Source organism: Miscanthus floridulus, chromosome 11, assembly GCF_019320115.1.
Source record: "Miscanthus floridulus cultivar M001 chromosome 11, ASM1932011v1, whole genome shotgun sequence".
Classification (NCBI taxonomy): Eukaryota; Viridiplantae; Streptophyta; class Magnoliopsida; order Poales; family Poaceae; genus Miscanthus; species Miscanthus floridulus.
Window position 1 is genome coordinate 58,275,335 of NC_089590.1, and position 23,816 is coordinate 58,299,150.

Below are 23,816 nucleotides of genomic sequence, written 5' to 3' on the forward strand. Positions count from 1 at the left end.
AACTCCCGACCATTGTTAAAACTCCCGACCATTGTCGGAACTCCCGACCGTTAGAACTTCTGACTCACGTCGGAACTCCCAACAAACCAACCCGAGAACAATAAGAATTTTATCGTGGCTGGGCACATACCAGATCAGCAAAACACATGCTAGCTCTTTTGTCTCTCAAACACTCAAAACTCACATGGGTTGGCTTAAGCACTTATGAAACATTATCTACCAACATGATGCATCCCTCTTAATAGTACGGCATTCCTATTAACTCAAATTTAAAAGTATAACGAATTTAAACCTTTTGAGTTGATCTCTTTCAACTGAAGCCATGTATTCCAATCTTCATCAAGTGAGGGTGCCAACATGTTGATATTAATCTTTTCACTTGAGCATAGCCATCTTGAGCACGTGACTTGATTCCATTCATCAAATTTGAATAATCCCAAATGTATCAAGTCACTTCCATCAAACACTCCAATAGTGTTTTCATCCTCCACATTAACATGACCATCATAGCTTGATTAGTACCTCAACTAAATGCAAGTACTTTCTTCTTCACCCTAGCTAGGTTCTTCGGCCGCCAAGCCATCTCTTGCCCTTCACCCTTGCTTAGTACCTTGAAACCTTTCCTTGCTATCTTCACCATCTCAAGCCATCAAGTCACATCTTGTGTTGAATCATCAATTCATTTGTATTGTTATCTTTTTTATTTCAATTTAGCAAGCTTCAGATATGAGGCCATTCCATATGCAATCCCTCATGTCTCATTAATTAATTCTTACGAGCTTACTTTCACATAGTATATGGTAATCCCACAACAAATAAGTCTTTGTATGAATTATATTTGCATTGTTGTCTTGTGCTTAAACTAGATAGTTTATACAACAACATATTATTTTGGCTTTCATTAAGTACCTATGAGATAACCTATTATCTGTCCACACTTAGCAAACGGGTTACACCTTTAATCACGTTGTCATTCAATCATCCAAAACCCACTAAAGGGCTAGATGCACTTTCACCCAGGCTGCCTTTTCATCGAACACGACGTCGCACGAGACAACAACCTTGCCTCCACGTGGGTCATAGGGCTGGTATGCCTTGGTACCTTCCTCGTAGCCTAGGAGCATCGGTGTGCTCCTGTCCTCTAGCTTGGTGAGGACCGACTTCATATTCAAGACATGGCCGATGCAACCGAATGTTCGGAGAAAGGACACGCTCGGCTTACGCCCATACCAAGCTTCGAATGATGTCTTACCCTTTAGGGCCTTAGTGGGTGCGCGGTTGAGGATAAACACCGCCATGGTCACTGCCTCACCCTAGAACCTTGTCGGCATGCCCTTGGCCTTCATCATGGATCAAGCCACACCGACCACCGTTTGGTTCCACCGATCCACCATGCCATTCTGTTGTGGTGAGTAAGGCGTAGTGTGGTGTTGCACCACAACCTAATCTGCGCAGTACGCAGCAAACTCTACCAAAGTGAATTCGCCACCGTGATCAGTCCTCAGCACGCGCAGTTTCATGTTGCTCTTCGACTCCACACGTGCCTTGAACTTCTTGATTGCCTCCGCCGCCTCATCCTTGCTCGTTAGGAGTTGCAGCCACATATAGCGACTGTAATCATCCATAAGCAGGAGGAAGTACCGCCAACCACCGTTTGTGGCTGGCGTGATTGGCCCACAGAGATCGCCATGGACGAGCTTGAGAGAGTCCATCACGTGATACTTGGTCGTCTTTAGGAACGTCAACCTCCTCTGCTTCTCAGCCAGGTAGCTGTCACATAGCTCGCCTCCGTGCTTGATGTGGGGTAGCCCTCGGACCATCTTCTCCAGTCGACTGAGCACGTCGAAGCTGAGATGGCTGAACCGGGCATGCCATAGCCATGGCTCCTTGGTGTGTCGTGCTACCAGGCACACTGGCTGCTCCACCTTTAAGTTGAGCAGGTACAGCCAGGACCAGGACCTCTTCACCTTGGCAAGAAGGCGCTGCTACCGATTCCTGATCCTAAAGACGCCGTCCTTGATCAGTACCTCGCTGCCGCGCTCATCCAGCTGGTCAATGCGGATGATGCTTGAACGCAGCTACGGGATGTAATATACATTCGTTAGCGCGCGGTGCTCACCGTTCTGACACCTGAAGATGATAGTGTTGCACCCTCGGATCGCCACCCTTGAGCCATCACCAAATTTCACCGTGCCGGTCACGTCGCCGTCGAGCTCGGAGAAGCCTTCCTTGGAGCCCGTCATGTGGTTGTTGGCACCAAAGTCCAAGTACCACCGCTGCTCCTGTCCACCACCCACACGTCCGAGGTGGACTTGGGCGCGTGGTTCGTCGAGGTGGACAGCCTTCAGAGCCTTCCTAGGCCCTTTCACCACCAGCCCCTCTCCCTTTTCCTTGGCCTCAATGTCATGGAGTGCACAGAACATCGCCTTCAGTAGAATGGCCTCATCAGTAGTAGCAGCCTATGCTAGATGAGCCTCAGCCTTCTTCTCCTGCTTGCGATTTGGGCACTCCTTTGCCCAATGGCTCGTCTTCCCGCAGCGCCGATAGGCGTTGGGGTCGACCTTCTTCTTCTCCAAAGAAGTCTTATCGCGGCGCTTGCCATCGCCACCACGGCTGGAGGAGGCTTCCCTGGACTTCTTCCTCAGGGCAGCCCACTCCTCTTCTATCAGCAGCAGCTTACCGCTGTCCGTCGTTGTTGTGCCTTGCTCCATGCGCTCGTCCACCGCCCGTAGATGGCCTGTCACATCCTCAATGGTGAGGGTGGACAAGTCCAGCATCGTCCCTACGGAAAGAGCGATCTGGATGTACTTCATCGGCACGGAGTGGAGGTACTTGGAGACCGCCTCTTCTTCGTTGATGGTGACGTTGTGGCTCCTCAGCTTGTTGATCAGCGTTTGCAGGCGGAGGGAGAAGTCCTCCACCGATTCACCATCCTTGAACTTGAGGTTGGTGTACTCCTGCTTTAGTAGCTGGGCCATCTTCTTCTTTGAGCGGTCAGAACCGACGCGCATCGCCACAATGGCCTCCCACGCCTTCTTAGCAGAGCTCTTCGTCCCCAACGGCTCCTTGTACTCTGCTGGCAAAGCAGCGAGGATAGTCTCCAACGCTGACATGTCGTCTTCTTCGTTGTCGGTGCCCTTATCAACAGCATTCTAGAGCCGTCGGGCTCTGAGCTTGACCTTCATGGTCACCGCCCACTCGCCATAGTTGGTGCGAGTCAGCGTCGGCCAAGTGTTGCCACTGACCTCCCGCACTGTGCGCACGACGACCTTCTGTCGTGGCTAGGCAGCCACAGCAGCGCCGCTGCTGTCGCCCATCTTCAAACCGTCCGTCATCACCATCGGTTAGTCCGGCGACAGCGCTTGTACGGCTCCGATACCACTTATTGGCCCCTGGATCTTTGGAACGGGTGCGCCGACTACTCATCGGCGTTGCCGACCACACACTATGGCTAGAGGTAGAAGAAGGGAGGGAGAACAGAACGCACATACACAGCACAAGCACTAGCGTTGGCCGGAGCTCTGCAGAGGAGATGGCAAAATTGAACTCGCTCTCTTTACTGAGTTGCAGTGGGAAGCTATATATACAACTCTACCCATCTAATCCTAGTGTACAGACATCTCAGGCTACCATGCTGCTACAGTGACTAGATGTGACAGCAGGTCTGACTTTGGCGTCTACCCCTACTGTGGCTACAGTGCAACAGGGGAGCCGTTCGGCGCCTGCCCCTGCAGCGGCTACAGTGCAGCAGCAGGGAGCCCTTTCGGCGCCTGCCCCCTGCCGCGCGTTCACACAAGGGAGCAGCAAATTACTTAACAGTTTAGACCTGCGTGAACCAGTAACGAACCAAATGTCTGAATGCCAAGAAACGATTATATGTTAGTTCTTGGATCAGCTATAATTTTCCGACAGAAGCTAATAGATCTTTGGTTCATTGCTTTTAATACTCTGTTCAATTCTTTAGCACCTCAATGCGAGAATGATTTCAGTATAAACTGTTGGCAGCATGGCTTGCTAATTTCTTGCAATAGTGCTTGTGAATTGTGATCAGTTGCTTCATCTGCTTTCTTGAGAGCCAAAACCCTGTAGGTTTTGTTTCTAAACACATGGTTCATAGTTCTGAATATCTTGTGACCTGCTTGTTTGCTTAATATCGTGTTTCTTGCATTCTTGCTATTGCCGGTATTATACCTTTATGAATATATGATAACCGAAGATCATTATACTGCATGCCCCTGTATTCTTCAGCTTTTTGGCTGTATGCAACGCCTGATCGAAGGGAGCAACTTTTCTTTGTGCTTTCCCCATCAATTTGACATTAGTTGAATTTCAGGAGGATGTGATTCTTCAAAAAAAAACTCAGGAGGATGTGAGCTCTGGTTTTAGTTTAAATCTGAATCTCCTTGTGATATCTTGCATGTGATGCCATGTCTGTACCTGCATATTGTTCCCAATTTCCTGTTGACATCATGTTTTTTTTCAGTTCCTTGTGTCAGGTTAGTTCTGTCAGACTTGAGTTACTTAACAGCTCGCTGTGCTTGCCTATTTGTTCATTCACAAATTTTTTGTCAGTTGATGAAGTTTCTAATATACTGTTGGTATCAGACAATCAGTTTCGTGGCAAGTATGGTATAAACTGTTTACAGCATTGTTTGCTAATTTCTTGCAATTGTGCTTGACATCAGTTGCTTCATCTGCTTGTCCCTTTCTTGAGCCAAAAACTGTAGGTAGATGAAGTTTGTCAAGACCATAAAAGTTTGTCTAATGTGAAACCCTGTTTTTGGACTTTTTGCAATTTACCAGGTCCAGTTAATGGCAAGTGCAATAGTTGATTTGGGTTCCTCCATAGATCGAATAACGTCAGGATCAAAAGCTTTGAATTTCATGCTTATATTCTGAACTCCAAACTGGCTTATGCTCTGAACTCTGAACAGTATTCAAGATGGACATGGACATATTGTGAATGAAAAGTAGAATATATATACAGATATTTTGACTGGGTCATTTAAGAACTTATTACACTTTGAGTCTGTGACATTAAGTGCACTGCATATCTATCTATCTGGTTTCTGTAGCTTGCTTTGTTTTACTTTCCATATAGTAAGTGGCTTTCTTAGAGTGAATATAGTTTTAGTTTCCAGCATTCCTCCTTGTCAATTAGGATTTGATTTGGGCTAGTAGGGCCTTTTTGAAAACTTCATTAATCTTACCTTGTCAATTAGGATTTGATTTGGGCTAGTAGGGCCTTTTTGAAAACTTCATTAATCTACACGCGTCTTACTGCAACAAGTTGCATATGCAAATTAGTGGTACAGTTGTAATGTTAGTTGCAATTTGCCATTATGTTTTTTTTCAGTTTCTTGTGTAGGAATAGTAGTAGCAGAATGCTTTACTGAAAAGCTTAGTTCTATCAGACTTGAGTTACTTAACAGCTTGCTGTGCTTGCCGATTTGTTCCTCCACAAATTTTTCGTCAGATGATGAAGTTTCTCATATACTCGGCTTGTTCGCTGGTTGGTTTCTGAGCTGATAAGCCTGGCCGGTGCTGATTTGTTGTGAGAGGAAAACACTGTTGACTAGCTGATAAGCCCTAGCTGAAACCAACAAGCGAACAGGCTGACTGTTAGTATCAGACATAATCAGTTTGCTTCATGGCAAATATGGAGTGCAATTCTCGGCAACAGCAGTGTAATTATCACTAGTGATGTTTCTTGTTCAGTTAGGCCTGATTTCAGTGTAAGAGCGACAATGCAATTCAGGGTTCATACTATGACAATAAATTCAGTGTAAGAGAGATGCCAAAGAGAAGTAATTTTGATTGATTGTAGATACTACACAGGAACATCCGATACTTCTGTTTTCTAATATTCTAGGCTATGTAACACGGGTTAATGGACTTGTTCTTATCTTAATGGCAAAAGGCAGTTGAACTGAAGATAAGATTATCAATTTTCAAGAAATCGTTGCACCGCGCTTCGCTTGTTCTGAGTATCCATTTTCTTGTATTCCAGCTTCCAGGTGCTATTGGTTACATAAGACTTTCGATAGCTGAAGGTATAATGTACACTTGGGGTGTCGTAATGTTTACTTGTTCAGTTCATGACTTTTCAGTCTTTTTTTTTCTTTTCTTTTTTTTGCTGCATACACTGTCCAAATCCAAATAGACCTTATCCAAAGCAAATACTAGAGTCCAATTGGACTCCCTGTATAGCTGTTTTGGTTCTCTGATCTGAATTCTCAAAGCATATTTCGAATTTCTTGTTAACGGCCGCGGCGTGCTAAGAATGTCTTGAGCGACACGCAACTACTCACAGCATTCCCCTCGCCGCGCTTGTGCTGCTTCCAGCAGCGTGACAGCGTCCGGTGTCAGGGATCCAGACCTGGGGCCCACATGATAACTAACCGACTAAGCCAAACCCCACCTCCTTCTCTTCTCCTACAAATACCCACCGCCGGCAATGCCATTGCCACCTTCCAAACGCGAACAATCCCAGGGCAACGCGAGCGAACAGAAAGCCAGAGCAAGAGAGAGCGAGAGGGGGAGAGGCAAGACGCAAGGAAGGGGAAGAGGAGCAAAGGCGCCATGGCCGACGACAGCGGCAGCGTCAGGATGGCCATCGGCACCGCGGTCGGCGGCGCCTCCATCGCCCTCTTGGCCGGCGCGAGCTGCTGGTTGGGCATGAAGGCCTACCGCGACGGCCGGTTCTCGAGAGGATGGCGGCGGGTGCGCGTCTGGGCGCTCGGCGGCGTCACCACCCTGGGGCAGGCGCTGGCCTACGACTGCGCCATGTGCGGCCACAGCCTGGAGCAGCGGGAGGAGGTCCGCACGCTCTCCTGCGGCCACGTGTTCCACCTCCGCAAGGGTCCCAAGTGCGGGAGCAACATCGACGACTGGCTCCGCGAGAACCGCATGCGCTGCCCGGCCTGCTGCAAGCCCGTCCACCCCGTGTTGCCGTGGAAGGCGCCGCCGACATCGGCGCCACCGCCCGCGCCCGTGCCACTGCCAGCGCAGTCGGCGCCGTCGTCGTCGACTTCGGATTTGGAGGCTCAGGAGCCGCGGCGGATGGAGTTGGAGCAGGGTCCACCGCGGCGGCTGGCGTTGGACCAGGGGCGACCGCGGTATCCGCCGTCGATGTGGTTCCAGGATGCGCTACTGTACGGGTCGCCGTAGCAGTAAAGACGCATGATCGAGCTTGGATGGGACGGTGTTGGAGCGTCTTTTGGGGCCCGTCTGGATCACTTCTTCGAGAGGTTCTTCAAGGATTCTTTCGTCGTTTCTGTTTCTGCATTCTTAGAACTGATCAAAGGGTATTGCGTCTCGTCTGATGGTCTGGATCGGTTCTCGATGGAGTCCTTCGTTACTTCTGTCGTTTGCTTCCTTGGAACTAATCGAACTTAGCTTGTTCCTTCTTTTGTTCGATCTGATCTACGTTCACTTGTGACGAACTAAGCAATGATCTGTTAGTTCTTGGCTCAGTTTCAATGATCTGATGAAAGCTAATAGATAGATTCTCGTTAATTGATTTGGCAGTTTGTACCATTTCCTTGTGTCCCAGTGTGGAAATTGATACTGCTGAGTGAGCATCTTGGGATGAGAATTGAAGGATTTTGGTATTAATTTTTCGCCATAATTTTTTTCTAGTTTCTTGCAATAGTGCATCTGTGCATGACAGCAGTTCCATACTCTGTTAGTTGTTTTCTCGAGTGCTAAAAAGGCAAAGAAAAAACCTCGAAGTTTATGATTAGTCGTTCTGGAAATCTTGTGAACTGACTGACAGCTTTTGTTCTGATAAAATTTCTGTTTGCTTCATAGTACTATCATTTTCCTTGTATTCGAGTTCAATGATTTGTACAGCAGCTACTGCTTGTATCATGCTGTTGTATAACTGAAGACTGGCAAACGCTTGACATTTGACTCTTCTGCTCTTGTCTGATGGTCTAGATCAGTTCTTGAAGGATTCCTTCATTGTTTCTGTCGTTTGCTTTCTTTGAATTGATCGAGCTTAGTTTGGGTTGTTTTCGTTGTTGTGTTCATGTCTGAATTTAGCCACGCAATTACGATTTGTACATTGTTGGCTCAGTTCCAGTGATCTGACAGGAAGCTAGTAGATTCTTGTTAATGTATTTGTAGTCTGTACCATTTCCGTGTGCCCCCAGTGTGAAAATTGATATGCCTGAATGGGCATCCCTGTTCATCGCAATGCTTGCTAATTTCTTGCAATAGTGCGTGTCATCATTACTTACTCTGTTTAGTTACTTTCTTGAGTGACGAAAACCTTAAGATTTTGCTGATTAGTCAGTCTGAAAATCTTGTGAACTGCTTTGCTTGTTCTAATTGCGTCACATCATTTTTCACACTGCTTCACATCATTTAAGTGATGAGTACAACTACTGCTTGTATCATACTGTATTAGTGTTATTAATTCGTGATATCTGAAGATAATTATACTGCTAAATCTTAGACTCTTCTGCTGTTGAATTTCAGCTGGATGTGAGATCTGCTGTGCGTCTAACTCTGGGATCTCATTGCCATTTCCTGTGTGCGAATACTGATTATGCCATGCCTGTCCCTGCATATTGTTTCGAAATCCCTGTTGCCATTATGTTTTTTCCCCAATTCCATGTGTGGCACTAAGTAGCATCACAATTTGCTACTGGAAAGCTTTTCTGTCATGCTTGTATAAGTTGTGTTACTTACAGCTCAATGTGCCACCTATTTGTTTTCCACTAGTTTTCTAACAATCCCGACCTATCATGTTCGCTTATGCTGAAATTTGGCTTATACTGATGCTTATGCTGAAATGTTGTTATTGTTCCATGGCTGAAAAGATGCTTATGCAGAGTTGGAACCCTGTTTAGCTTCAGTGTCCAGAGTGTGTGCCAAATGGTTTCAGATTTTCAGAGTTCGTGAGGCTGAATCACTGTCGCTGCATGAGTTGTGAACTAGTGACAGGTAGAGGTCACAAGGACCCCACGAGTTCATTTCTCGAGCGCTGATGTTAACTGTGATGCTTGTTGCTTGTGTTGGTGTCCCTTGTGCTGCGTCTACAACATTCAGTTTGATAGCGATCAGTCTTCAGAGTTGCTGATACTGTCTTTGATGACTTCATGACTCGGAGCGTTTGCCAACCTGCGTTCAGAGTAGTTCATGCACACGCCATGCTTGTTTAGTTTCTTCACCAGTGTATGAATGAGCTGAACTCTCATAGATTTTCAAGACAAACCTTTTCGTTGAACCGATTCAGTTTTGAAGTTAGATGTGAAGAGGCGTATCTGCTGCAACACAAGGCCTGCAGAACGGCGTGCGATTTGCAAACCCACAAGAAGCGTGCTCCATTAGATGTGATGTGATTATGTGAAGGCCTCCCGTGGTTCGTGTCCTGGTGACCGCGAGTGCTGCACCGCTCCGCCTCCAGGCTCCAGCTTAGCAGCTCGGATCAAAGACAGAACAATGCACGTGGCAAATTCCGATGCATATATGCCAAATCTCCCTGGTCTGACGTTCCATCCTTAGGCTTCCACAACGTGATCGGATAAAAAAAATAGATGCTCTATACTTGTTATAGTGGCTTGCAGAAGCTATATATGCTTAGAGAGAAATAAGGTGGTCCAGACTAGAAAAGAAGAGGGAGAGGAAATAAAGAAGAGTTATGATGAAAGAAAAAAATTTCTTTACAAATCACGAGTAGTGATAGTTTGCATTATATAAATAGTAATCTCAATATTTTTTAATCTATGTGGATCATTTTATTTATACTAGAACTACTATAAGTGTTAACCTTTATTATTAGTGCCCTTAGTAGGTGCCTCTGGTCAGTGATCGCCTCCGCGCGCGCCAGCCGGCCTCGCCAGTCACCGCGCCAACATCAGGACAGTGATCGCCTGTGCCTCTGGTGCCGATGCGGATTGCAGGAGTTCGTGTTTAGAAGTTTCTACTACCCGTGAGCTGATCGATGGAATGCTTGCAAGTTCACCGTGGGACGGAGGAGGTTAGAATGGAAGCCAGCGCACCGCCGAGTGCGGTTACGGATTGGACCGTCTTCACTTTTCCGCTTGGTGACGGGTGGACCGCAGTCCATTTTTCGGTGGTGTCTAGGTTGTCAGTTTTGCAATTGGATATAAAAAACAATTTCTCTTTTTTTTTTCCAGGAAGCAAAATGCTGGAGGTACAGCTTGACCATGTATCAACTTATTCAATTACAACATCAGGATGCCATATATTTGAAACAGATAAGCAATGTACTTCCTCCGTTCCCGATAGAAGTCGTTATAGGATACGCGTAAATCAACTTTCTCAACTTTGACTAGGTTTGTAGAAAATGCTTATAACATTTATATCTCCAAATATGTTTATTATGAAAGTATATTCAACGATCTATCTAATGATATTAATTATATATTATAAATATTAATATTTTTATATATAATTGGTCAAAGTTGGAAAAAAAAACTGACATATCGAAAAGCGAAAACAACTTCTATCTTGGGACAGAGGGAGTACGTACTATATACATATGAAAATGCTCCCGCATCCGGACGGACGGATGGACCGGACCATCCCGCCCCACCTAAGTTGTGCGCCGCACGCCCCTCCTCCCCCGAGTCCTACCTCTTGACGCGCCTGTGCTCCATCCGCCGGTGAGATGCCCACACCGGACCTCCGTGCCGCCGTTAGCCCTTGCCCGGAGTCGCGCCTCCTACTGCAGCTGCACTCCATCCATCGGCGAAATGCCCGCGCCGGATCTCCGCACCGCCGCGAGCTCCATGCGCCATCGCCGACCTCCGCGTCGCCACGAGCTCCATGCGCCGCCGCCGACCTCCGCGCTGGCGTCGAGCTCCGCAACGACGAGCCTCCATACGTCCGGGCAGCAAGGTGACATTGCACTAAAAATGCATGTTGCAAACGTATGTTTCAAGTGTTTCAGAAGTTTCAGAGGTGTGCTGCAAGTGTTTTATATCGATGTTGCAAAAGTAGATCGGGATGTGGTACATGTTGCAATGGCTATACACGTATGTGTTAAGTATATGTTCCAAATGTTTTATCTGTTTCAGACGTATGTTGTAAGTGTTTTATCTGGATGTTGTAAAAGTATATCTGGATGTTGCATATATATGCAAGTGTTTTAAGTGTTTTCATACATATGTTGCAAGTGTTTTTCATCTGAATGTTGCAATGTTTTTAATGGCTACACACGTGTTTTCAAGTTTTTTCTGGTGTTTTGCAAGTGTTCTAAACGTATTTTGCAAGCGTTTCAGCTGATTCGGACGTATGTTGCAAGTGTGTTCATCTAAATGTTGCAAAAGTAGATCGGATGTTGCACATGTTGAATGTGACCCACTTGCCACCTGTTTGCAGCTGCTAGGGCGCCGCCGAGCGAACAAACGGTCCTCACGTGCGGTTGGATAGCGCAGAAAATATCCGAGGGACGTGGGCACGCAAAACGAGTAGTCGCGGGAAATGGGGTGCGGAGAAATAGGCTAGCACGCGCGGGCGTCCGGACAAGGACGTTGGTCCGGATGTTCGAGCGCTAGCATCTCCGACGTACATAACCAATAGTTCGTTGACCACCTAATCCAAGCTTCGCCTCCCCTGCCATGTGCCCTGCCCCGGTGAAACTGGCTCACTGCCATGACCGAACCACCCGATCGCCTACGGAATGCAGACTTCACTTTCATGCCCGGCCGACGCAGCCACATTGTGCGTCCAGAGTCGGGAAACGAGACGCCTGGCATAACCGACTAGCAAAGCAGGCAGGCAGGCAGAGGCAGAGGCTGGAGGCAGCCACCCACAAAGCTTCCACAGCGCAGAATCCACGAGCGACGCGAGAGAACAAGAGAGCGAGAGCAAGACGAGTCCATTGGCCATAGCAAGAGAGAGCGAGAAAGAGTCAGGCCGGGGCCAAAGGCACCACCATGGCGGGCGACATCAGCGTCGGCCAGGCCATCGCCGTCGTGGCCGTGGGCAGCGTCTCCATGCTCCTCATCGTCGGCGCGAGCTTCTGGGCCATGGAGGCCTGCCACGCCGGCCGGCTAGTGCGAGGCTGGCGGTGGCTCCGGGTCAGGGCGCTCGGCGGCGTGACGACCCTGCGGCGGCCGCTGAGCTACAACTGTGCCATGTGCCAGTACAGCTTGGACGCCCACGAGGAGGTGCGCACCCTCTCCTGAAACCACGTGTTCCACTGCCGCGAGAGCGACAGGTGCAGGGACGGCATCGACAGGTGGCTCGTGCAGGAGAGCATGGTCTGCCCCATCTGCCGCAAGACCCCCTTCCCCGTGCTGCCGTGGAAGGCGCGCCCGCCGCCATTGTCGCCGGCGCCCTCGGGTTCAGCCGAGCCACCACCGATGCCGGTGTCGTCGTCGTCGGGGTTCGAGGAGCCACCATTGACGCTGTCGTCCCCGGGGTTGGAGGAGCCGCTGCCGTCGTCACCGGGGTTGGCGGATCCGTTACTACTGCAGTCGTCGCAGTAGACATACATGATCAGGCTTCGATCGATACAATGGCCAACATCCCAGACATGCTGGATAAGTTCTTGAATCTTGAGAGAGGTTCTTTCAATGATCCCCCTCGTTATTCTGCTTCTGCATTCTTGGAAACTGATCGAATCCTGACTTCGTGTGAATATGCCATGTCGTCCTTGCTGTCCATGTGGTTTTGTGTATTACGCACATTCCCTGACTTAGTACATTATGCAGAATTGCAGACATAGCCGGTTCGTTTCGGCTTATTCGCTCGTATCTGACTTATAATCCACAGCTTGAACAGTGTTTTCCTCTTACACCAAACCAGCCAGCAGTACTTTCAGCCATGGCTTATAACCCAATTCAGCCGAAACGAACAGGCTGACAAGCACATTCCCCCGTCGTTAATCGCTACTGATTTTAATGCATGATGCTTGTTGCCTCCGCTGCTGACTTGCCCTTTCTGACGCTTTTATGCTCTGTGTTGCTTATGCACATTGCACTGTTGTCTCTTGTTATTTACGTCTCCGTAAATATTGTCGAGTTGGCTGCTCACGTCATTGATGCGTGTGGTATATTGGCATATTGGTAATGTTGGTATGTTGCCTAAGATATTGATGCACACGGAGATATTGTCAGAAATGCACATTGCCGCGTGCCATTTCTACGCTGCTCCACGTCATTGATGCGTGGTATATTGGCAGGGCGGCTGTACCGTGCATAAGGTCCTGTGCCCTTAATCTAGACACACAAATGAGTGAAAGTTATTTTTTTTCTAAAAAAACAGAAGAGTTCCGGCCTAACGATCGCACCCAATAGTCCTTAGAAATTTTCAACTCATGCTGATTACATTAAAAAAGGATAAGAGAACACCAAATTGTACGAAAAAATAAAAAACAAATTCTATTATTGTTTGTCCATCCATTCTTAGTGGAAATATCCAAAACAAAGCGAGTCTTATAGGCTTAGAGCAATGCAGGTACATCATATTACTGAATAGGAGAAGTCCAACACAGAATAATCATCAAACATGACTAGATAACATCATTTTAGAGAAGCTAATAAATTTTGCATGAGACTAACTAAAATGGAATGAATAGTCTGTTCTAAAACTCTAGCAAAATTAACTTGTAAAAGATGCGGAAGAATTCAAATGGCTGACTACAATATGATTGTACCCAAAGACTCAAAGTCATAGCAACACACTACCCCAAAACTCACGTCTCAACTACGCCCAACACCTTATGTCTTGATCAAGATTTGCAGCCACAGGGTGACTAGCAAGCAAAAGTAATTTTAAGAATATAAATTGCGCATAACAAAGAAGCTTAAGTGGACAAAACACAATGAATACACTAATTTTTTTACCTGATCTCGCTGCTCCATAATTAAACATCTCAATCTCACTAGATTGGTTCTTCACCGAAAGAGCTTGATCTTTAGCACGGTTCAGTAATGAACTTTAACCTCAATTCCATAGTTGCACTTCACTAATCAAGTAAGACGTGCACAAAACTTCCCATAAGCAAAAACATCGCACCTCTCATAATATTCACGAAAGCATCATTGATTTTACCACCTCCAACCTATAACAAACAATACTGCTACGGCTTCTTCGTGGCATGGTTAGTCGGGTCCATCATGCATCACATTTTGTCATGGCACACGAGGAGGTGAAGGTCAATGGGGAGCTTGCAAGACAAGTCGGTCGACACAAGTAGAGCGAGAGGGCCGCGCGAGGTGGTGAACTAGGCAAAGATGATTTCTTTCCAATGATGCGCCTGAGGCCAAGCAATGCAAGATACAATGTACTCGTAGTATTATTTTACACCATATATAGAGGACATACACGACAAACCTTAAGGTGTTGACACGAAAAGGTCAGTTGGTGGGATGGATAGACCCAAGGTTGGAACTTCACCCCTAACTTATGGGTTGTTTTTTAATCATATATGGTCTTTCTAAAGGACATACTAGATTGGATCAGATTTTACCTTAGAAGGATCGTCATGCAACTCTGTGGAGCATGGAAACAATCAGGAGTGTTTGGTTGGCCGCCACTGGCAGCCACACTACAGTGAAGGCTACCACACCCTGCTATGTTGTTGTTTGGTTGCTTATTTAAATTTGCTTTGCCACAGATTTTTGTACAAATTTCTAGTAACGTTTTCGCCACATATGTGGCGTGAGTGTTTGCCACCACAGTCTCTGGCACTGCCATAAACTCCGGCGCTCGGCATGGTTTGCTGCGCCCTTTGTAGCTAACATTCTCGGACTTCGGACTATGGTCCTACACTCCTGCTTCCACTTGTTTTGGTAGCTCTGTGCTTCCTTGATAACAACCAGCCAATGGATTGAGCTCCATAATAAGCCCATGGATCCAACTAGGGTAAGTATTGGAGTAAAATTTTCTTTACCAAAAGTATGGATTTGGATTGGATTTAGCAAGATTTTCTTTAGTAAGAGTTTTGTTCATATCTTTCTTCTCCTCCAAGTCATACTTGATCAAGCTCTTGTCAGTTGGAAGGTGTGACTTGTGATACCAGCCGTGCGAAACGGTGTGCGAGACCCATCGAAAAGGCACCATTTGACCTTCGCAGAATCCATTTCGAGTTTTCGACTTGAAAGGCCCCGCGAGACGGCGACTAGTCCACCCTCCATCCCTTCCCCACCTCCACTAGCTCCAGGCTCTAGCGACTCCGATCCGCGCTGCGCGCACAAGGCAACAAGCAAATCCCCATCCAGTTCCAAGCCCCAACTCAAATGCTCGCTTGGACTGCCACCGCCTCCTCCACTTCGTCCCACTCCCATCCTTGTCGCCCCACCTCCGCGCGCCCCAGCCTACGTCCGGTCCTCGCGATGGCGGGCTCCGACGACCCCCGCGCAGCGCCCGCCAGGTCGGTCGCCGTCGTCGGCGCCGGGGTCAGGTGAGCGAGCGCTCTTTCCCTCTCCGAGCCTCGGGTGTGAGAGGGTTTTGGTGCGTGTTTGTGCCTTTGAGGCGTTTGATGAAATGGTGCTGGGGTGGGGTGCTCTGTGCCTTTGTGCAGCGGGCTCGCGGCGGCGTACAGGCTCAGGCAGAGCGGCGTGAACGTGACGGTGTTCGAGGCGGCCGACAGGGCGGGAGGAAAGATACGGACCAATAACGAGGGCGGGTTTCTCTGGGATGAAGGAGCTAACACCATGGTGAGAGCATTTCGGTTCTGCTTACAATTTCATGGCTTCAGTTGTGCCATTCTGCATAGCTGCTTGCATCCGCGTGACTTCGATTGTGCCATTAGGCAGTAGTCAGTAAGATGACCCAATTGAACAACCTCCTTGTTTTGTGTGTAGATTGGTTATAAGGCCAGCAGCAGTGGCGGAGCTGGCAAAAATCTGCGCTTAGGGCCAGTATCTAAGTGCCTAAGCAATCTATAATAGACCCACATACCGATAGTTCACAAAAGCAATGGATAGAATACATAATTGAGAAGATATCTCAATTCTCAATTCAACTCACGTTTATGCAACAAACATGATAAAAATATGATGTTGTACAAAATAAGTATCTAATTATGTACCATTATTTGATTCATCCATGCCTATCATATCATCTACATTAGCAAGTGAACTTGAACCTATACACGAAAGTTTGAACATTTAAAATCAGTAGGGGATTCAATATAAAACAAAATTTATTAGTGAACAAAAATGGATAACAGGGAACATAACATACTGGAGAATAAAATGGAGTATTGGTTCTTTTCATTGTGTAATTCTAGTATAAGTCTACACTCTACAAATTGCAGCATAAATAACTCATGAATTCTATTTGTTCAATTGAAAATTTGAAATTAGGATTGGACCTGAACGTATAGTTTGTCTAATTGGGGAAATCAGGAGGAAATGAGGAATGAAACACTGCCTTCATTACTTGTTTGGCTTCCATCTGCGGCATCACACACCGGCAGTACAGCACTGGGAGACCACCTCTCTGCATCTCCTGCACTGCTGGACCAGGCGACCGGCACCACAGGACCCATTCGTTTGCAGCCTCACTGGGCATCGGTGGAGCTGGTGTCTAGGTCTGGCCTCTAGGTGCTGTGTCCAGGTTTGGGCTGGCACTATTAAAGGTCCAGCCACGTCGCCGCTAGGGTTAGTTAGCGCCCGGTTAGTGGGAGTGGCCGAGGGAGGGAGTGTGAGAGCCAAGCAGGTGGGCGGTGGGCAATTTTTCGATGCAAGGCCGTCAGGCCGACATGCACCTGGGCGAACCACGACTCAAGATGGGAACAGGCCGGGTCGACCCACCGGGTCGTTGGCCCGACCCACTAAAACAAGGCCAATGGGCCATAGGGGCCGGCCTTAAATTAGAAATGGGCCAACGGAGTCTGGCACTATTGACCCATCGGGTAAGCTGGGTCGGCCCCGGCGCAGCTCCATGACTACGACCTAGCCGACTTCCCTGTACGTTCCGCCGCCGCAACTATGCTGCAGAAGACACCTCTCCCGCCGCCGAACAGGAGATGACACTGTTGCCTCCTAAGTCCAGCCATCACCTCTTACTCGCCCCATCTTTTATTGCAGCGCTAGCAGAGGAGAGCGAGGGCATCGGCGCCACTGCTGTATTTCATAAATCATGATCTGATCCAAATGGGAGTGAGAGCTACTTGTATGTTTTTCTTTTTTTTCCCAGGAAAAGTCTCTCCCCTTCTCTGTGTTCTTTGTTCTTTCTGACGGACATGCGTATCCAATTCAAACTGTTTGTGTTTCTTGCTGTGCCCAAGCCGCAAAACTAAGATTTTGCTAGTCACTACTCGTTTCTTGGTCGTCATCTTGCTTTCTCTATAGGATTCCCTTGGATCTATGCGTTCTCCAAGCGTGTTCTTTTGGGGCTGTTCTTGGTTCCTGTTTTTCAGTGCTCTGATCCTCCCAGGTTCTTGGATCTGTGTTGCTAGATTCTTGCTCGTTGATTGTGACCATAGCTGGATATGTATTGCCTGATTCTTGGCTGCGATTTAGTTTTGAAGGTGGTCATATACTCGGTAGAAGCTTCAATATGAAGGCATTTTCAGTATGTCTGCTGCCATGACGTTGTGATGACAAATCAGTGTTAGTACAAGCTTGGTCGTACGCTCTGCAGTACACGGAATAAACCTTTTTTTCACAATGTTTAATCCTTGTTTATGAGCGTAAGCAATAATTGGAGTTTGGTCACCTGAGTGTTTGAGTAGTAGCGATCATGATGTGTTTTCTGTTGCTTGCATGCATCATACGCTGCCAGAGACTACGACATACGCGGCGAATATCAGCAAACTGACATCAAGCAGGGCCGACCCATAATGCCCAATGGGACAGCAAGGCCGAAGACTTTAGATGAATTGGGCCGGCCCGTGGCCTTGCAAATTGGCCCTAGGGCCACAGGGCCAGGTCCGGGCCGACCCATTCCCATTTTGAACCACGACCGGCCTATCTGCTTGAATTAGCATGTGACTGGATGACTCAGCTTATAACTGATGGACTTCTATTGCTATGCTAGGCCACACCTCAGACCAATTTATAGGAAACCTAACCATGGTTTTTGTGGCGTCGCCTAGACGTTGAGGCGTACCCCAGGCGCTGTAGGACGACACAGGGTTTTAGTTACGCGACATCGCCTAGGCGTCCAGGCGTACCCCCAGCGCCACAGGATGCCGCAACGCCTCAAAAACCATGAACCTGACTAGGTCTAGAATTAATGAGGGTATAAGAGAGGTTTTGGGCCCACGCCTAGGGCCATGGCCCTAGTGGCCCTAGGCGTGTATCCACCCATGGCTAGCAGATTAATTGATGAGGTTACTTGATTTTTTGCCTGCAGACAGAAGGTGAATTGGAGGCCAGTACACTGATTGATGATCTCAGTCTACAAGACAAACAGCAGTATGTATGTGCAAATGTTGCCCACGAAGCATTCCTTATTTTTTAATGATGTTTTTTTATCTCTTTCCATTTCATTTAGCTGATGGTTCAATATCTGTTTCAGCCTAACTCCCAACACAAGCGTTACATTGTCAAAGACGGAGCACCAGCACTGGTAAAAGGGCTTTGATGTAATCATGCTTGTCTCTCTTTTCTTCATGTATTCTGCCTCACCTTTGAATATCCTGCCTTTTGGTCTCATAAGATTCCTTCGGATCCCATTTCGCTAATGAAAAGCAGTGTTCTTTCTACAAAATCAAAGGTATGTTCAGTCATTGAGTACAAACTGTTGACTAACAAAATATCATAACATTGCTAGTATCAATGCTTACCACCATTAATTGAAGTACTTACTTTAAGTTAACTACTTGATAAATTCTTATATTCCTCTGTTTTTTTCTTCAAGCTATGCATTTATAATTTTTAATGATTATGTCATTTTGTTTTAACTGAATTATGTTTTATCTTTGGCTCTTTGCAGATTGAGTTATTTTTTGAACCATTTCTCTACAAGAAAGCTAACACAAGAAACTCTGGAAAAGTGTCTGATGAGCATTTGAGTGAGAGGTGAACCTTCATACTCTTCATGTCTTGCATTGATATGAAATTTAAAATTGCAATCATATATCAATATATCATACTAGTATTAGTTTCTTTAAGTAAGTCTTGAGCTACATATCTTATACCTATTGTTTCCTCAGTATTCTCAAATTCTGAATATCAATATATCATGGTATCCCATATATTATACACCATTGCAATATTTTCTTTTGAATGTGGAGATAATAGGATTATCATGTTTGAAAACATTTGCAGTGTTGGGAGCTTCTTTGAACGCCACTTTGGAAGAGAAGTGAGTTATCTTTTTCTGGAAGGAACTATGGATCAAGTGACTGGAAGTTAACAGCTTCAGTCAACATCAGAATGAACCATGGCTAAGAACATGTAAATTTCTTACAGGTTGTTGACTATCTTATTGATCCATTTGTAGCTGGAACAAGTGCAGGAGATCCAGAGTCACTATCTGTGAGTTGCTATGTTCTTTCCCTTTTTTTTTTGGCGTTTATGGATTTAGATATGCATGTTGCTTCGTATTCTCACAGTAAATTGTTTATATAACTAATTATGCATAACAGTACATGTGCCTGATTGTGTTTTTAGTGCAAAAAATCGTCAGCCTATATGATCAGTCTGATCAGATCATTAACTTCTATGTTGGTTTGAGCAATTGTTTGTTTTGTGCAGATACGTCATGCATTCCCAGCATTGTGGAATTTGGAAAGAAAGTAAGTTGCATGCCAATTTTCTTTCTTATTGCTTTAGTTTGTTTTTATTGCCTTTTTCAATATAGTTGTCCTGTTCATATTCTTCCTTTGGCTATCTCGTTTCTTTCTGTGCATTCTTATGTTAACACCAGCATACTGTTGTACAATATTATCATATCAGTTTGAAACTGTTGTGATCTTTCAAGCCAACATTTTATTATATTACCATCAATCTTAGTTTCTCATGTCTTTCTTTAAGTAGCTACTTTACCTTTTGATTTTCTGTTAAGACTTAAGAGTTTGATGAATTGGGCACCGGCAAATGAACACCTGTGAATGCTGCATTGCCGCTTCCTGTTTGCACCAGACTTGCCTTCCTTTTCTTTTTATCATCTTTTCTGATAACGTAGTGCTATTTTCCTTGAAATTTAAAATTCAGCACTCTATTGTTACAAATATGGTTAGACCTTATTTTTGTTCAATTTATTCATTTATAATCTCTTTTCTAACCATGTTGCTTCATGCTCCTGTGCTCCCAGGTATGGTTCAGTTGTTGTTGGTGCCATCTTGTCTAAGCTAACAGCTAAAGGTGATCCAGTAAAGACAAGACCTGATTCATCAGGGAAAAGAAGGAATAGACGCGTGTCATTTTCATTTCATGGTGGAATGCAGGTATTCCTCCATTGTTTTTTTCTCGATTAGAATCCCTTGATTGAAATCCTTTTATTTGTTTTATTACTATCAAAGATTTTGATTAGGTGCCCTTAAAATTTTCATCAGCTCTAATAATTTTGTTGGTGCCAATTAGAAATGGTGAGTTCAGATTTCAGACCGTGCAAGTTCTTTGTTTGTTCAACTCAAGGACAATGAGTATCACTTCTTTAACAAGTCTCACAACCCATAAAAGCTGTTAGTGTGTGGTTATGGTTTACATCCATATCCAACTCAAGTGACCCTGTTACATCCTGCCAGGCTACCATAATCATTGTTTGTAGAGTTGATACATGCTTATTAGCTTGCGAAGATATATGTGTTTTGAGCAAATAAATTGAAGTTAAAGTATGTCTTTTAAGCAAATGATAAGTTTTAGACATTGCAGATAGTTTGCATGGAAGCAATGATGAGTCCTGAATATACTCATCTATCATGAGAAATACACACAAATCTAGATTTTGATACTCACCTTGGCCCCTTATCCCTTACCCACTCTATGGAATGCATGTTTTGTAGCAGTACAATATACATACTGTCTGACATTTATGTTGTTAAAGTTCTTATATGTTTTCTTTTTCTGGTTGAGTAAGTTTAAAAGTTCTGTGTTATTTCAGTCACTAATAAATGCACTTCACAATGAAGTTGGAGATGATAATGTGAAGCTTGGTACAGAAGTGTTGTCATTGGCATGTACATTTGATGGAGTCCCTGCACCAGGCGGGTGGTCAATTTCTGTTGATTCGAAGGATGCTAGCGGCAACAACCTTGCTAAAAACCAAACGTTTGATGCTGTTATAATGACAGTAAGAACTGCTAACCTGCATCTGCCTTCTAGAGTTTTGGTCTCTGGTCAACGATCTGGCAAATTGGTTGCCATTGATCTGTAGAGTTTACCAGTTTGGTAATTTTGTTCTCAGTCAGGCTTTTATCAACATCAACCAGTCATAAACAATAATATTTGCCTTTTTTATTTTTTACTTCAGGCTCCATTGTCAAATGTCCAGAGGATGAAGTTCACAAAAGGTGGAGCTCCCTTTGTTCTAGACTTTCTTCCTAAGGTCAGGTTAGGATCAACCTTTTAGGCTAAGAAATACAGCAATTGACATTGTTGTTTTTGCAAGATATTATATACAATTTTACAATCATGAGATGTCACGGCTTTCATTATCCACATTTCATTTTTAGTATTTTTCAAATTATGCAGGTGGATTATCTACCACTATCTCTCATGGTGACCGCTTTTAAGAAGGAAGATGTCAAGAAACCTCTGGAAGGATTTGGGATTTTAATACCTTACAAGGAACAGCAAAAACATGGTCTGAAAACCCTTGGTAGGTCAGCTCAGCCTTTTTTGGGCTTTTTTAGTTTGCAATTCTTATTATTTTGAGCCATGAATTAAATGGCATAGAGCAGCTTGCCTCGTACTTCGCACTTTGGTTTGGTTGAGTACTCTGTTCCTCATCTTTACATGTGCCAATGTTTATGGTGTAGGGACTCTCTTCTCCTCAATGATGTTCCCAGATCGAGCTCCTGATGACCAATATTTATATACAACATTTGTTGGGGGTAGCCACAATAGAGATCTTGCTGGGGCTCCAACGTATAAATCTTATTTTGATGATTTATGTTGTTTCCTCATTTTTAAACTAGATCGTTCTGATAGTGTACTTATACAGGTCTATTCTGAAACAACTTGTGACCTCTGACCTTAAAAAACTCTTGGGCGTAGAGGGGCAACCGACTTTCGTCAAGTAAGTACGCAAACTTACAGCTTCTAATTGTAGGTATTACTCATTTGCTATATGTTCTTTTCCTTTCTTGTACTGGTATTGTTGTCTGTCATCTTTTAGGGAGACTAAGGTTTGTGCAAATCTTTTGATCACATGGTCATGTTTTTCCTGTTTTTATTATTTTGGTGATACTCAGGCATATATACTGGGGAAATGCTTTTCCTTTGTATGGCCATGATTACAATTCTGGATTGGAAGCTATAGAAAAGATGGAGAAAAATCTTCCAGGGTTCTTCTACGCAGGTAAGCCACTAAATGCACTCTTGTTTAAAACAAATGTTAGATATATGAACTATGCCCCTTGTTTACTGCCTTACTGATTACCACAACATTTGTGCAACATCAAGTCAATCAGCTATGATTTTATGATGTCCCATGACAACTCGTTCTCCTTTTCTTCAGAAATGAGTTCTCTTACAAAACAAAACATATAATTAATAATTTTATAATAGTTAATGAACCATAGTAGTAACCCCAAATTTCGGTGTTATAGGTTGAAAAGTTTAATTGGACTTTATTTTCTTGTAGGAAATAACAAGGATGGGCTTGCCGTTGGGAGTGTTATAGCTTCAGGAAGCAAGGCTGCTGACCTTGCGATCTCATATCTTGAATCTACCAAGCATAATAATTCACATTGAAAGCAAGGCTGCTGACCTCTAGCAGTTGCCGGCAAATTTTCTCAGTTCATGTACAATAGAAACCATTGTGTTGCAGTCTCAGAACATCTTCACTTCTTCAGGTATCAACCCTACGTTGAACATCGACCAGAAATGTAGTCACATGTGTAACTGGAAAAATGAGGTCAAAAACTATTCTGGTGGCCGACATGCTCTTTTTCCCTGACTAGTGGCTCATGACACTTGCCATTGGAAATAAATTTAAATTTGTTGAATTGTTTGAGAATATAAATACATGTGTGACATGTAATATTTGCCTATTGTGATTTTAGCAGTAGAGTCTTTGCCAGATTATGGTTTACGCATTTAGGTGCTCAAGGAGTCAAGGGTCCCATATATAATATTTATTGCTCACTGCTTTCCTTAAGCAATTTGTACCATAGGCCATGCAACACCAAAAGAAACAATAACCATTCGATACTTCAGTGATTCTATCATACTCTACAGTTATCTTGTGCCGTTGTGGCCTTGTGGGTATTGTGTAGTAAAAACATAGCAATTGCGGTCATCAACAACCATTGTCACTTCTATCAGACTCTACAGTAGCAAGTGGTGTCTGGTCAATCATCAGCAGACCGCAGTAGCCAAGTGAAGCAGGCAGGCCGCAGGCAGGCTTTCTATTGGTGAATTTGCTAACTCTTAATATCTATTAGGCGATAGCTGATAGCTCTCCACTCGGAGAGTGACTGACTGATGAGTGATGATATACCCCATTGTCCAAAGGTCGATACACCGATCTCGATGGATCATAGTTCACAGGTCAGCTTGATGCCGAACTGAAAGTCTGGTGAGAATCCAGGTAAAAGATACGCTGGTACGACATGCGTGCTCCGCTGCTGTGTGCATTATCATGATGTTCCTCTCCTTTCATATTTGGCCCCCTCTTTTTGACGTCTAGAGCACTCCATAACAAGTGGATTACATGATGCTTGAAGCTTGGGTTTGGTTCATACAAGCACTATTTATCCATCATTAGTTTTG

General features: G+C 45.1%; 2 protein-coding genes across 2 annotated transcripts; both read left to right on the top strand.

Annotated features, from left to right (window-relative positions):
* The first annotated feature begins 6,515 nt into the window (after positions 1-6,515).
* On the top strand, positions 6,516-7,258 carry LOC136490860 (uncharacterized). Its single transcript, XM_066487055.1, has one exon. The coding sequence runs from the start codon at positions 6,583-6,585 to the stop codon at positions 7,168-7,170; it is 588 nt and encodes a 195-aa protein (XP_066343152.1). The 5' UTR covers positions 6,516-6,582; the 3' UTR covers positions 7,171-7,258.
* A 7,817-nt stretch (positions 7,259-15,075) lies between these two features.
* Positions 15,076-23,109, top strand: LOC136493176 (protoporphyrinogen oxidase, mitochondrial-like). The gene is made up of 17 exons (XM_066489228.1): positions 15,076-15,385; positions 15,506-15,641; positions 18,289-18,354; positions 18,454-18,504; positions 18,595-18,651; positions 18,871-18,956; positions 19,206-19,242; positions 19,350-19,415; positions 19,635-19,675; positions 20,194-20,326; positions 20,983-21,171; positions 21,352-21,426; positions 21,573-21,699; positions 21,860-21,968; positions 22,045-22,119; positions 22,295-22,401; positions 22,687-23,109. The coding sequence occupies exons 1-17, from the start codon at positions 15,222-15,224 to the stop codon at positions 22,794-22,796; spliced, it is 1,629 nt and encodes a 542-aa protein (XP_066345325.1). The 5' UTR covers positions 15,076-15,221; the 3' UTR covers positions 22,797-23,109.
* The last annotated feature ends 707 nt before the right edge of the window (positions 23,110-23,816 follow it).

What these genes read in the sequence shown, in the direction of transcription:
- LOC136490860 (XM_066487055.1), top strand. Translation starts at nt 6,583, where the DNA reads ATGGCCGACGACAGCGGCAGCGTCAGGATGGCCATCGGCACCGCGGTC.
- LOC136493176 (XM_066489228.1), top strand. Translation starts at nt 15,222, where the DNA reads ATGCTCGCTTGGACTGCCACCGCCTCCTCCACTTCGTCCCACTCCCAT. An exon ending in TTGTGGAATTTGGAAAGAAA is followed by an intron (nt 19,676 to 20,193) that starts GTAAGTTGCATG and finishes CTGTGCTCCCAG; the next exon opens with GTATGGTTCAGTTGTTGTTG. An exon ending in CATTTCATGGTGGAATGCAG is followed by an intron (nt 20,327 to 20,982) that starts GTATTCCTCCAT and finishes GTGTTATTTCAG; the next exon opens with TCACTAATAAATGCACTTCA.